The 15187-nt window shown below is 48.4% G+C and overlaps 1 protein-coding gene across 7 annotated transcripts in view; it reads left to right on the forward strand.

Moving 5' to 3' along the window:
- L3MBTL3 (L3MBTL histone methyl-lysine binding protein 3) overlaps positions 1–15187 on the forward strand; it is a 120953-nt gene that overhangs the window by 45768 nt on the left and 59998 nt on the right. For all 7 annotated transcript variants that reach the window (XM_038526761.1, XM_038526767.1, XM_038526763.1 and 4 more), the window contains 2 exons: positions 2033–2124; positions 4897–5048. In XM_038526761.1, coding sequence (XP_038382689.1) covers positions 2033–2124; positions 4897–5048 — 244 coding nt within the window. The remainder of the gene's footprint in view (positions 1–2032; positions 2125–4896; positions 5049–15187) is intronic.

The following is a 15187-nucleotide window of genomic DNA, read 5'->3' on the forward strand; positions in this document are numbered from 1 at the left end:
AATTTCAGCCACAGATTTCTTTCACTTCCACACCCAGAGCTGACCCCGAACAACGCAGGGGTGAGGAGCGCCGTCTCCTAGCACGGTCGAAAATCCACATGTGCTTTTCGACTTGCTAAAAACTTAATTATTCATAGCCTGCTGTTGACCAGGAGCCTTACTGGTAACATAAATAGTCAATGAGCACGTGTTTTGTGGGTTACATAAATTATATACTATTATCCCACAATGAGATAAGCTGGAGCAAAGGAAATGTCATTAAAATCACAAGGAAGAGAAGAAATGAGTAAGTGGACCTGTGCCACGCGAACCCGGTGTTGTACGGGCTCAGATGTATATACCCTGGAAAAACAGATTGGAAGGTTTAGATCTAAACCATTTATACGACGAAGTTTATTTACTGATATTTTGTTACATAGAAAATCTTGAGAAACCATGCACTTGAATGCATGAATTTTAATATTTAGGAGATCGGAAAGGAGAATATAGCATTAAGAGCTGGTTTAGGGGCAGCCTGGGTGGCCCAGCGGTTTAGCACCACCTTCAGCCCAGGGCGTGATCCTGGAGACGCTGGATCGAGTCCCACGTCAGGCTCCCTGCACGGGGCCTGCTTCTCCCTCTGCCTGTGTCTCTGCCTCTCTTTCTCTGTCATGAATAAATAAATAAAATTAAAAAAAAAAAAGAGCTGATTTAGGTGGAGGTTGAGTTGATGGCAATTAGTTTTTCGTTCTGAGTCCTTGATAGCACAGCCTGCCAGTGATTCCTCCGGCTTTGTGTTTACATAAATATCTGAGAATAACTGATAACCATCTTTTCCAGTTCATCCCTAATGTGCTTAACAATATCTTATTTCTTTCCTTTTCAACTGTTACAGTCAGTATTGTTGACTTGATGTCAGAGATCCAGGTGACTACTTTGATATTTTTGGCCTGTCTCAGGGCTCTTGTTTTTTTAATGGACTAGCTAGCCATTTGGTTTTACGTGAAGAATTAAAGGCGGAATGGTATCTTCAGATGGCTGAAGGATTAAACAAAATCACATAGAAAAAAATGAGGGTGACAAAGAAAATATATATTTTAAAGATTTTATTCATTTATTCATGAGAGACAGAGAGAGAGAGAGAGGCAGAGACACAGGCAGAGGGAGAAGCAGGCTCCATGCAGGGAGCCCGATGCGGGACTCGATCCCAGGACCCTGGGGTCACGCCTTGGGCTGAAGGCAGGCACTCAACCACAGAACCCCCCAGGCGCCCTGAAAAAGAAAATCTACCAGCCTCTATATAAACTGACCTCTTAGATATGGCGAATTATTAGATGTTCTTTTCATGCTGCCTTCTGGACCTCGATGGAAGTAGGAGAGAGCCCAGGAGCTCTCAGATAGGACAAGATGCTCAATTTCCTTTTTTTATAAAGGAAATGTTGGCTTCAACAACATTAAATGTGAAATTGTGAGCATTAAAGCAAGGACGTTTCCATTATTGTAATTTGCCAACGTGCTTGCTTCATAAATCTTCCATTGTCATTCTTACGGTGACAGGCTAAAGAGATTTTATCTGTTTTATTACTGTTTTCTCCAGCTTCCCACTTGTTCCTACAAGTGAGTCTCCCAAAATAGAACAAATGAAGGGAAAACAAAGGTTTTGGCTCCCCAGCTCACTAGTGTACTGCTGAATAGTTCGGCCTAAAACTCATAGAAATAGTCTGGTAATAGGAAGAAGCAGACCTGAGTATAACAGATATTTACTTCCTCTTATCTTTTCTTTAGATCTGTCGTATTCATTCAGAATTGAAAAATCATGCAATTTGTTGGAAATAAATGCAGCCTGTGTAGAAAAAAAGAATCCATAGTTATGAACTATGAGTTAAAGTGTAGAAAAAAAAATCCATAGTTATGAACTATGAGTTAAAGCTTGTTTAAAAAAATCAATTGTTTGATTTCAGCATGTTGGAGTCATAGCTAAAAGTGGGCGTGGAAAATGACGTGTGAAATATTTTGACATTTTACTGAGTCTGTGTATATGTGCTTATCCAAGGTTATAAGGAAGAAGAATTTAATTGGCAGACCTATCTTAAGACATGCAAAGCTCAAGCTGCTCCCAAGTCATTATTTGAAAATCAGAATATAGTAAGTACATCCAAAATTTTTCCTTTCCAAAGAAGTGACTTTTGAGTGTTTCAGAGGATAAAAGTGATAGCAGGAGACCATCGTAAATTCTATTGGTTTGGTAAATAGAAGATTCTTAATTAAACCTTTAAAGCTAGCTTAAAATCATCACGAATGAATATTCCACAAGGCAAACCATGGTTATTGGGTTTAATGGAACGGCACAAGGCAATGTCGTATGAAACCCTCGTGCAACCTACCGTAAAAAGTAGATAAAAAATTAAATTGACGGGGATAGTTTATTGTTAGCGCCACTTGTTTAGAGGTCTCATCACATGGGAGTCATGCAGTGTGATGTGCGGAGCCCTGCTTGGGTTTGCATGCTAGGGACGACCATCTACCTCATGCCAGCCTGCGGCTGCACTTGCCACATAACAAGGCAGCGTCTGGCTGTGTATGCATTTCCCACTCCTTCGACTTGTATCCCCACTTTCCCTGCGTGTTTCCTGTTGCTTCTCTACAGAGGCCCAACATGTCCCCCTCTTCTTCCTGGTTCACCTTCTGATCTAACTGAAATCAACAGAGCACAGCAGGTGGAAAGCCAAAATACCATCTTTACGACAGATAAGGCCTCAGTTGGAGTGACATGCATGGCCTCTTATCTGTTGACAGTGAGCTTTTTTGATTTTTAAGATTTTATTTATTTATTCATGAGAGAGAGAGAGAGAGAGGCAGAGACACAGGCAGAGGGAGAAGCAGGCTCCATGCAGTGAGCCCGATATGGGAATTGATCCTGGGACCCTGGGGTCACACCCTGGGCCGAAGGCAGATGCTAAACCCCTGAGCCACCTGGGCACCCTGACAAATGAGCTTCTTGATTGTGAGACCGAGGACTCAGGAAGCCCTTCTGCCCCATCACTGAACCTGGACCGGGGCAGCCCTACAGCCCCACAGGCCCCGGAGGAGCAGAGCACGGACTGCGTACACTGTCGGCTAGCTTCCTCTTCAAAGAGCGTAACCAGTTCTCCTTCCAGGGTCCCTGAGTCCAGTAACGATGAGTGAGAATGTAGAGAGAGACAATAATATTTCGAGAATGGGATTCCCTCCCGTGGAGGTGAATATCAGGAACAGGCAGGAGCTTTCTCAGCCACTCCAGGTACCTTCCATTTGGGAGATGGTCTACACCAGTTGTTTTGAGCGTTGGTCTGATGGCTCAGCATCTCCGGTCAAATGGATCGTAAGCCAGGTTGAGTCAGAGAACCGAAGAGCGGGGTGTGTGGTGTTCGGGTGACTCGTAGGGCTCATGAGCCGGGTCATTATTTCAAAATCTCTTAATTGAGAGGAGAGCTTAATTACCGAAATATGAATACTACGCCGTTAGTGGGTGTTCTCTGTCAAGACCTGCCCAGGAGGGCGATCTGTTGGGTGGAAAAATTCAGCGGCCTGCTCCAAGATTCCTAATCCCTGTCTGGATCTCTGGAGGATAAGTTTGATCAGGGATTTGATTAACTGCCCTGAACTGTCATCCTAAATTCTGTGTGTTGCTAGCTAGCACATGACTTAATCTGGGCCTACGTGTCTGATAGCCAAGAAGCAAGTAAGTTCATCCATTTCTAGAGCCTTCTACTGCAGAATATTCAAATAGTTGTGGTCAGGACCCTGGTAAATAATTTTGGGGACTGCCACGTATCGTCAGGGTGTCTGTGTGGTGTTCATGCCGGCCCCTGCTGTTCCTATAGGACATGCGCTGACGCTTTTAGGTACGCGGCTGTCTACGTTTCTGTGGTGGTGGCTGGATAATTACGGTAGAATGGACTATAGCATGTGCTTTGCTTAAAGTAATTAGAATGGTATTCTGAAAAAAAAAAAAAAGAATGGTATTCTGTATACTCAAGTCTGGATAGAGGATTTTTTTTTTTTTTTTAAGAAGTGCAGAAATGGCTTGTGTGTTGATGGGCGTGACTGGTATCCCAGGACATTCCTCCAGGTTAGGACGCTTTTTCTCACACAAGATGCGAAGGCACGTTTATATCTTACGGCACCTCAGGCACTACAGCTTCCTGAGCTGCGGTCTTGGGCGCATGTCCTGGATCGTCGGTAGTGTTTGGCTTTCCTTATATTACAAACATTTTTTTTTCTTTTTTTTTGTAATTAGAAACTATTTTGAATGGCTCCCTGTATTTTGCCATTTCTTTTGGTGCTTTGGTGAATAGTATCTGTCGTGGTAGGTGAACATTGCAATAATCTGCAGGCTTTTCGTGTCTGAAGATGACCTACTTTCAGTGGAGCGCTCTTTAGAGAGAGCTTTCCAGAAATGGGAGTGAACTTGTACTGACTCATTCACATTTTTAACTTGATTAAGTGCATATTTTGCCTGAAATAATTTTCATTGTTCAGTCTGCCATCAAGGGCGAGAAAAAACAAAGAGTGGGCTGTGCAGCGGATTAAACTTGCCCACCTCGGATAGTTGTCTAACCATGGTGCCAAAGCACATCCGGAAATCAGTTGAACTCCGTGAGGCTCTGGGTGTTTTTGGTCTTGAGGTCCAGGTTTGCAGATGCACATAGTTCCTCAGGAGTTTAGTTCCTTTTTTTTTTTTTTTTTTTTTGTACCTTTTTTTTTTCCTTATTGCTGCTCGTTGGAAAGCGACCCTGCTGTAAAACTCATCCATGCTCTTTAAATAATGTGAATGCCGCTGATGGATGCCAGGCCCTCGAGCAGGAGGTGTAGAGAGGGTGTAGAGCTTGCTGTTAAGTGTGTGCTTATCTCTAATTAAATCTGTATGTTTCATAGACAGTGATCCCATCAGGCTTTCGAGTTGGAATGAAGCTTGAAGCTGTAGACAAAAAGAATCCTGCGTTCATCTGTGTTGCTACGGTAACAGATATGGTGGACAATCGTTTCCTGGTACATTTTGACAACTGGGATGAGAGCTATGACTATTGGTGAGACCTTTTCTGTTGCTCTGTTGCTTTTTGTAATGTGTGTATCCAGGTAATAAACCGGGCACGTGGTTCGAAAACAACAATAATGCAGAGCTCGTAGCAAAAAATAACAGTGCTTCTGCCCAGTCTTTCCCACTTCAGACTTTTCACTTGTCACGCATCTCATATGGCACATATTTCTAAATAGTATCCTTTAGTTCGACTTAACGACTTGTATTTTAACTCACTTCCTGCTGTGGAAGTGAGTTGACCGTCCTCCCAACGTATTTCACATGTGAGAACGCAGAGGTGCGCATTTCTTCCCTCCTCCTGGGTCTTGTCTATCGTTCACAGAGAAATTAGCTTAATTTCCCTTCATATTTTTATTCCCAGTACCTAACATAAGCGTTTTTACTTGCCAAATGCGAGTAAATATTAATTGAGGAACACTGTTTTTCATCCTTAGAGTTTGGGGACATAACTGCATCCAGTCGTATGAGCAACCTATTATAAAATATATAACCATGATTATAGTAAAGCCATCGTATTTTGATTAATCAGTGGAAATAATGATTTTGATTCCTAGTTCATGTTTGTTGATCATTACAATTCGGTTTTCAGGTGAAAGGCATTTCTGGAGTGTTCAATTCCTTCCTAGAACAGTGCAATGAGGGCATTTCAGAACATTTATCATGACACGTATCTTGATAAAATCTGGCCAGTGTTACAGTATCAGTTGAATATCAATTTATGTAGGTGTTGCCACATTTCAGGGAAGCTTGTTTCCTGACCTTCCTTTTTAGTATGCATAAATTTAAAAATTCAGTAGAACCATCAGTAATTTCCATTACTCCTTAAATTGGATTCTTCATCACTCATCAGTTTTACTTACGTTGTCTTAAAAAGGAGAGGCATTGGAAGCCATTTGCTATTCATATTTTTTAAAATGCTTTCTATTATACAGGTGCTTTTTACAGAATATTTTTTTAAGGGCAGACAAGTAGTTCCATGATTGCACAACACAGAGTCCAGTACTCCTGAATATTTTGGTGTGTTTTTCCTCAGCTTTCTGCAAAGCATAATTTTCCCCATAGGATGTCTTTTCATTCGGTTCGCAGTAAAAATTTTTATTTGAAATATAGACCATTTCAAGCATGTACAAAAGCAGGATAATAGTGACCCGCCTGCAGCCATTATACAGCACCAGTAATTATCAACTCAAAATTCACTCTTTTTCTCTGTATTCCTTCTCCTGAAATCCCAAACCCAGGATCATTTTGAAGCAAATTCCAGATAGCATAGCATTTCGTCTGTATATAATTCAGAATGTATTCTTTAAAGATAGGGATTCTCTCTCTTTAAATACATAATGTTATAAATGCCCTAATGTTACTAACATACTTAAACATTCTTCCCAATTGTCGTAGTTTTGTTTTCTTGTGTCTTTTTTTTAAGATTTTATGGTTTTAAGTCCAAATAAGGTTATGTTTTGTGATTGTTTTGATGTTTGTCTTGATCTCTTTTCATTTATAGATTCCTATTCCTCTCTCTCTTCCCCTTGTAACTTCTACTGAAGTAACCAGGGTGTTTGACCTCTTGAGTCTCCCACAGTCTGGATTCGCTGATAGGATTCTCCTATTGCTTACTGTGTTCATTTGTTCCTCGTGTTTCTTATTAATTGGTGATTTTTGTGTCATCCAGCATTATCCATACCTAGTTTGTGTGAGGGAATAGATAAGAAAACATTATTTTTTATTTTTTTAAGAGGTTATTTATTTATTCATGAGAGACACGCAGAGAGAGGCAGAGACACAGGCAGAGGGAGAAGCAGGCTCCATGCAGGGAGCCCGATGCAGGACTCGATCTCAGGACCCCAGGGTCACGACCTAAGCCAGAGGCAGACGCTCAACCACCGAGCCACCCAGGTGCTCTGATAAGAAAACTTTAAATTTAGTAACCGTGTAAATCTGTTTTGAGGTCAAACGTGATTTTCCCCTCCTGTGTTTGATGTGCTGTGATGATGGCAGCACCAGAGTGAGGACTGCATCCCGTCCTCGCTGGCTCAGTCAGAAGAGCCTGTGACTCTATCTCAGCAGGGTCCCAGCTCCATGTTGGATAGAGATATTTTTTTTAAATACTTATTTTTCTTTAAAAGTAAGTGATACTTTATAGCAGTTACTAGAATTTGTTAAAATAGGTGCTTTTTAAAGTTCTGATTCATTTAGGGAGATTTTTACTTTGTAGCTTTTATCTGATTTAAACAAAATTGGTAAATGTTGGCTTGTCAGTTTTGTGGTGTTAGAAGTATTAGAGAGTTTTAAAAGCATAAGTTGTTTATTTGACATAAGATGTGTTTCCTTTAAAAACATTCTTTTGGAAAGAAGTAAAGTCAAGTCTAGAAGACTATCACATTCAATTTTCTTTGATGCCAAATGCCTAGGGAATAGGAAAGATCCTAGGTTCTTTTTTTTAGAAAGAGCAGAGGGGAAAAAAAATCTCTTTTAACGCTGATTTTTGTACTTCTATGAGCACAAACTAATTATTTTTAGGACGGAATGTACTTTGAAGATTTACTTATACTTTTAACTATTGACATGAAATCATATTTTGTTAATTGTCAGAAAAAGTACATGTGTTCTCTTTCTCAATATGCAATTAAGACACATTGAAAATTGCTTAAATGCACTGGAATTTCTCCAGCTCTATTAAATATTATGTTCTTTGATCTTTGAATTTTGGAATGGTTTTTATCTGCATAAATTACTTGTTTAGGTATGTAATTGAGGCTATAAATTAGATTGCTTTCCCAATATAAAATAGTTTGGAAATAAAGTCTTTTTTCCCCGTGGTCTTACTTCTTTTTGCCTTAGTGGGAATTGGAAAATGTGTATGGTTGACCTTTGAACAATGTAGAGGGTAGGGGTCCCCACCTCCAGTGCAGTCACAAATTTGTTAGAAGTTTGGACTCTCCAGAGACTTCACAGCCTACTGTTGATTGGAAGCCTTAGTGATAACATAACCAGTTGACGAACTTGTATATTTTTAATGTTATAAGAATTACATATTGTATTCTTACAATAAAGTAAGCTACAGAAAAGATGTTATTAAGAAAACCATAGGGACACCTGGGTGGCTCAGCAGTTTGGCGCCTGCCTTCAGCCCAGGGTGTGATCCTGGAGACCTGGGATCGAATCCCGCATCGGGCTCCCTGCATGGAGCCTGCTTCTCCCTCTCTGCCTCTCTCTCTCTGTATGTCTCACGAATAAAGAAATAAATAAAAATCTTAAAAAAAAAAACCATAAGGAAGAGAAAACACATTTATCGTATTGGAAAAAATCCACATACTAGTGGACCCAGTTCAGACATGTATTATTCAAGGGGTCATCTGCGTAAATCCGTGTACGTTTGTGGCGGTACAAACACAATAAAACATTTCTTCCTAACAAAGAGGAGAACTAAAATTTATGCAGAATTGAAATAGGTTTTTAGGAAAGGAAAATAGTACCTATTAGAATGGAATTTGCTTTACCTCTGCGTTTCCTATGTGCTTTTTATTATGCTGGTAATTGCTAGCTGCTTAATTCTGCCCCCTTGACAGTCATTAGACTTATTAATAATCCTAAATAGCCCCAAACAGTAGAACAGGAAAGGACTTGGAAGATGGGGAAGGACGCCAACGAGGTGGAGGTGGTGTTGTCCTTCAGAAAAGTGTGCGTCCAAGGTGTGCGTCCACGGTGTGTGTCTGACATGTGCATCCAAGGTGTGCATCTGCCATGTGCATCCAAGGTGTGTGTCCGACATGTGCATCTGTGGTGTGCGTCCGAGTTGTGCATCCAAAGTATGCATGCGAGGTTTGCATCCAACGTGTGTATCCGAGGTGTGTGTCTGATGTGTGAGTCTAACGTGCACATCTGATGTGTGCATCCAAGATGTGCATCCGATGTGTGGATCCGACGTGTGCATCCAATGTGTGCATCCGATGTGCACATCCAAAGTGTGTGTCTGATGTGTGCATCCAACGTGTGCATCCAAGGCGTGTCTGACGTGTGAATGTGGTGTGCGTCCAAGGTATGCATCTAAAGTATGCATCCGAGGTGTGTGTCTGACATGTGTATCCAAGGTGTGCGTCTGATGTGTGCATCTAACATGCGCATCTGATGTGTGCATCCAAGGTGTGCATCCGACACGTGTGTCAGAGATGTGCGTCTGACATGTGCGTCCAATGTGTGCATCCAACGTATACATCTGAGGTGTGCATCCGACGTGTACATCTGAGGTGTGTGTCTGAAGTGTGTGTACAAAATATGCATCCAAGGTGTGCATCCCAGGTGTGTGTCCAAGGTGTGCGTCCGACATGTGCATCCAAAGTGTGTGCCCAATGTGTGCACCTGAGGTGTGCATCCAGAGTATGCATCTGAGGTTTGCATCTGACTTGTGTGTCCCAGGTGTGCGTCCCAGGTGTGTGTCCGACATGTGCATCTGAGCGCTGTGCGTCCAAGCATCCCCGTCCTCCCCCCGGGGGACCAAGGAATCTGCCTGTTACACAGGGTCGTTTGCCCGCAATCTCATCTCCTGGGAACTGCAGCCATGGACGGCTGTCACCGGGTGGCTGCAGCGTCAGTGGCTCAGGGTTTTGTCTGGTGTCCCAGGTCTATGCAGGCGAGAAGCACCGAGCTGTGAACTGAACAGACCGGGCTAGGGCCTCTAGCTCTAGGTGTACTTGGTGGCGGTGGCGTCATGTCATGTTCATAAATTCAGAGTAGTTGTCACATTCTGTGTTTCTCCAAAGTGACGCTGGAAAGTTGGCAGCGTCCCGCCAGTATCTGAGAACAGAGTCAAGGGGACAGGTCGGTCACTGACTGGGAAGCGTGGGTGGTGGTGCTTACGTTCGCAGAGGTGGGGAGACCCACTGGCCCACGCCTGGCCCCGAGGCTGGGGATCCGAGGTGGAGAGGAGCTGGAGGCTGCCTGAGGCCACGTGCTCGGTGACTAGAACCAGGCCCGCTGCCTGGGGCCCGGCAGGGAGGGACGAGGGCTCCTGGCAACTTGCTAGCGGGCGTGGGCTTTGAGCTGGAGCGGGACGGGGGACTCAGTGGTTGGAGCGCGTGTGGTCGGCGGGGGGCGGCGCACCTGCCCAGGGAGGGCGGGAGGGGCCTGCACCACTCTGAGCCCTCGCTGCCCGGTAGCAGGAGGACGTACAGGAGCACGTGGGTCACTGGGCACGGATGGGGGGTGTTTACAGTGAGCGTGAGGAGCTGTGCGGCAGGTGGTGGCCAGCCTGGGAGGCCTCCAGGCCGGGAGGGGGTCTGCAGGTGCCCGAGGGCTCAGGCGAGGGCTCAGGCATGGGCTCAGGCGAGGGCTCGGGTGAGGGCTCGGGCGTGAGCTCGGGCGAGGGCACCGCCAGCCCAGCAGGTTTCCCGAGCGGGGTTTTCAGGCCGGGGCGGTGAGGTGACCTGACGGGCACCTGGCCCTGGCGCTGGAGCTAACCTGGGGGCAGCCCCGGGACATGGAGACAGTCCAGGACGGCGCTTGACAGCGGCTGCTGTGGGGAACAGGGTTGGGAGGAGTCACGGAGGAGCATGAGCCCCGGCCCGGCCTCTTGAGGCTTGGGGTTCAGCGGCGAGGCCCCCATAACAGCTCCTAAGGGGGCGGCGTGGGGAGGTGGGTGGGCTGCATGGCACGTGGTGCGAGGGCCTCGGGCCGTGTCCGCAGGGGGCCGGGAGCATCGGTGCCGGAGGGGACACCCAAGGTCAGCGCTGGGCGAGCTCCTGGGAATGCGGCTCACGCCCCAGGTCCCGCCCAGGTCCTTGCTGCCGCCTGTGCCCCTCGGGAGGGCCGGCTGGGGAGGGCCGGCTGGGCCCGGCTGGGACTTGAGCAAACTGGCACCCCTTTCCCGTCACGGGAAGGCCCAGGGAAATCGACCTCGCTCCCTAAAACAGGTATCTTAGCATCGCTCACCTTCTCCCTTACAAACGTGGGTTTTCCGCGAGTGGTTTCTCCCGTCCGTCCCCGCCCCTCGGTCTACCAGTCTGGGTCTCAGTGGATCCTAGTGGCCTTCGTGGATAATCTGTGCTCACCAGGGCAACGCACCTTTTTTTTTAAGATTTATTTATTTGAGAGCGAGAAAAAGCATATGCACGTGACGGATATGCATGGACGGAGGGAAGGGAGGGGGGAGAGGGGCCCCCCAGAGACTCCCCCCGAGACTCCCCGCTGAGCACAGACTAGACGTGGCCTCGGCCTTGCGACCCCGAGATCGTGACTTGAGCCAAAATCAAGCGTCGGATGCTTAAAACCGACAGAGCCCCCCTCTCCCCCCCCCCCACCCCCGGCGCCCCCGTGATGGACTTGAACAGAAAAAAAAAAATGTTTGGCTGGGACTTCCCGGATGACTCGTGTGAAAACCCAGACGAAGGGACGGTGATCAGCAGCTTAGGAACTTCCGCGGCCGTTGGTTCAGTCGTTCTGTCCCTCTCTGCTTACATTTCTGCTTTTGGACACTAGATGGGACTAAGAGATGAGCTGTTGGCAGGAGCAGCCGCCGGAGGAGTTTCACAGGCTGCAGCCTCCTTCCGCACGAGGTGCCATGGCTGTGGGGTCGGGGTTGGTGCGACCCGTGGAGCGGGGCTCTTTGTCGTCTCCGCTGGGGCAGCCGCCTGTTGACTGGCAGAGGCGACGCCGGCCAGCACGCAGGACGCTGGCACCTTACGGGAGAGTCTGGTGGTAACGGGAGCAGCAGCCAAGACCCGCCGCGGTGTCTCCCTTGGTTGCAATCTGTAGAGAAACGCAGTGAAATCAGAGAATTAGCGACGTCCCTGTCCCTGGGTCACCGCGGGCCTGGCAGGTGACCGCAGAGACTGCTGGCGCCAGGTCCAGCCGGGAGGGGAGGTGCTCGGCGGGCGTCACATGTGTTTTCTTTTATCACTAATGGGCTACGTGAGCGAACGTCTCTCCCTAAAATAAAAGAACGTCCCTGAAATAGAGGCGGCGCGGCCGGTCACCCCCGCACGGCCTGGCTGTCTAGGGGACGGTCGCAGGCAGCCAGCCGGCTCTGCGCCTTGCTTGGCGCCTGGGATGAGCGTGCCTGCCCTGGCCCTATGCCCGTTCCTGGCCCTGACCCCATCCCGGGCCCCAGGCCTGGCCCTGTCTCTGGCCCCGGCCCTGTCCTTGGCCCCGGCCCCGTCCCCGTCCCTGTCCCTGTCCCCATCCCTGGCCCCGGCCCCGGCCTGGCCCCCGTCCCTGTCCCTGTCCTCAGCCCTGGCCTCGGCCCCGGCCCCATCTCTGGCCCTGGCCTGGTCCCGGCCTGTCCCTGTCCCCGTCCCCAGCCCCGGCCCCTGGCCCCAGCCCCATCCCTGTCCCTGTCCCTCTCCGACAGCACTCTGGGCTCCATCCTCAACATCCTCCTGTTTCTCGGTCTGCCTCCATTTCCCCCTTTGTTTCTCTTGAATTCCACCCGTAAGTGAAGTCACGTGGTCTCTGCCTTTCCCAGACTGGTTTACTCTGCCTGGCGAGGTGCCTTCCGGGTCAGGCCGTGCTGTGACAGGCCGGGCTCACCCCTCACGGCTGGGTGTGTCTGGCCGCGCCACCTTCCCTGCTGGGTCTGCAGCGGCGGCCGCGGCGGGTGCTGTGATGAGCAGGGGTGCGGGGTGCCATATGAACCGGTGTTTGCACCTTTTGAGTCATCACCCGCCGGCAGGCTTGCTGGATCGCGTGCCATTTCTGATTTTGTGGTTTTGGGGGACCTCCATGCTGTTTTGCACAGGGGCCGCTGCAGTTTGCATTCCCTCAACAGAATGCATTTTATGGAATCGTGTATTAAAATGACCTTTATGAGGGCACCTGGAGGGCTCAGCGAGTGAGCACCTGCCTTGGGCTCAGAGCGAGACCCCGGGGTCCCGGGATCGAGTCCTGCGTCGGGCTCCCTGCATGGATCCTGCTTCTCCCTCTTCCTGGGTCTCTGCCTCTCTCTCTCTTTCTGTGTCTCATGCATAAATAAATAAAAATCTTAAAAAAAAAAAGAAATAAAATAGCTTTTATGAAGTTACGTCATTGTAAGAAATGTACACGTTTTCCTTTCCCATTTCTAAAACAATGACACACGCACGTATGCGTGAAACTGATACGTAGATTAAGAGAATAAAAGTGTGGGGCAGGAGATAGCAAGTGAATAAAGCAACAGAAAGGAAGGAGCGTTCAACTGTAAATTTAAAGGTATTTTTCACTGAAATAACCCTGAGAAAAAGCAACGTGAAGTCGGACCTGTGTCAGCTCCCCTTGACGCCGTCCAGGGCTACTGATCTGAAAGTTGGTTTGAAAAGACGCGACCGTGTGCTGACCTCCTTCACGTGGAGCATTTTTTAGAAAGTTCTTTGCCGTTCACTAGTCGTAAGATGCTCTGACCACAGTTTTCCGCCCCCGGGGGGTGGGTGGGCTGTGTTGAGGTGCCCTGACCTTTCAGGACGACCCACTGGGTGTGGCTCTGTGGGGTCCTTAGAGCGACAGTCCCCAGCTGTGTTCCCCGAAGGTGAACTCTTAATGGTTAAATATCCTCAGGGAAAGCGAGGTTGCCTAATTTAAGGCTTGTCTGTTTATAATATAACCTGACAGTCATGAATATGCTAATGATGCATTAGATATTTTGACCATTTGGCCCTGATTTTTTTTAAAATGTTTTTTATTAAAATTTTTTTTTAATTTATTTATGATAGTCACACGCACAGAGAGAGACTGAGAGAGAGAGAGAGAGAGAGAGAGAGGCAGAGACACAGGCAGAGGGAGAAGCAGGCTCCATGCACCGGGAGCCCGACGTGGGATTCGATCCTGGGTCTCCAGGATCGCGCCCTGGGCCAAAGGCAGGCGCTAAACTGCTGCGCCACCCAGGGATCCCCTGATTTTTTTTTTTTTAACATTTTATTTTTTTATTCATGAGAGACACAGAGAGAGGTAGAGACACAGGCAGAGGGAGAAGCAGGCTCCATGCAGGGAGCCCGATGTGGGACACGATCCCGGGACCCGGGGGTCACGACCTGGGCCAAAGGCAGCGCTAAACCCATGAGCCACCTGGGCGGCCCCTGATTTTTTTTTTTAAGCTCCATCGTACCCTTTGACTTTTGGGAACGCCAATGGGACCTGATCCACCAGTTTTGTTTTTTTGTTTTTAACAGATTTTCATTGTGCCGTGTCTCTAGTGTCCTAGATGCCGGGACACGTGTCTCGCGCCGTAACTGCTGCCTCCGAACGGTGTCCTCCACTGCCTTGTACTGTGCCCCCGGCCACGCCGCAGCCCCGGTTGGACTCCGTGTGCGCCTCCGGCCTGTGCCCGGCCGGCTGCGTGGGCCCCGGGATGGCACCGCGTGCCTTGGCGGGCCTCCCCACCCGGACTGCCTCCTCACGGGCCCGCCCGGCGCCCAGAGCCGCCCCTGTCTGCCCTCACCCCTGCCCGGGCCTCCGTCTCCACTGGCAGGCTTCTTCCCTGGTCCTCGAGGAGAAAGACCGAGGCAGCAGAGCGTCCGTGCGCTCGCAGAGGCCTGCCCGCTGGGGTGCGGGGTCCCGGCCCGGCCCGCTCCTGAGCGGCTTCTGTCCCCGCGTGAGCAGGCCATCCTGCGGGGCTGAGTTCCTGCTGTCCGTGTCCAAGCACTGGGAGAAGGGGCCTCGGGGCTCTCTGCCGGCCCCTGTAGCCCTGGCCCTAGAACGCCCTGCCCGTGGTGCTGCTCTGGCTCAGCATGGGTGTCCTGGGTAAATGAAGTCAGACTTCCCATCGTTTAAAAGCGTTTTATCTTAAAACAATGCTAAACTTGAAAAATGGTGCAGAGGAGGGTGCCCGGCCGGCTCAGCCAATACAGAGTGCGACTCCTGGTCTCACAGCTGTGACTTTGAACCTCGCACAGGGCCGGGGCGGGGTGGGGAGGAGCTAGAGTTTACTTAAAACTTTATGTATGTATGTATTTATTTATTTATTTATTAAAGATTTTATTTATTCATAGAGACACAGAGAGAGGCAGAGACACAGACAGAGGGAGAAGCAGGCTCCATGCAGGGAGCCCGATGGGGACTCGATCCCCAGACCCCCAGGTCACGGCCTGGGCTGAAGGCTGCGCTAACCGCTGAGCCACCGGGCTGCCCGCTTTGGTTTCCTCTTAAACCAACTCCTTAAGCGTGTCT

The sequence above is a fragment of the Canis lupus genome, chromosome 1, assembly GCF_011100685.1.
Source record: "Canis lupus familiaris isolate Mischka breed German Shepherd chromosome 1, alternate assembly UU_Cfam_GSD_1.0, whole genome shotgun sequence".
Taxonomy (NCBI): Eukaryota; Metazoa; Chordata; class Mammalia; order Carnivora; family Canidae; genus Canis; species Canis lupus.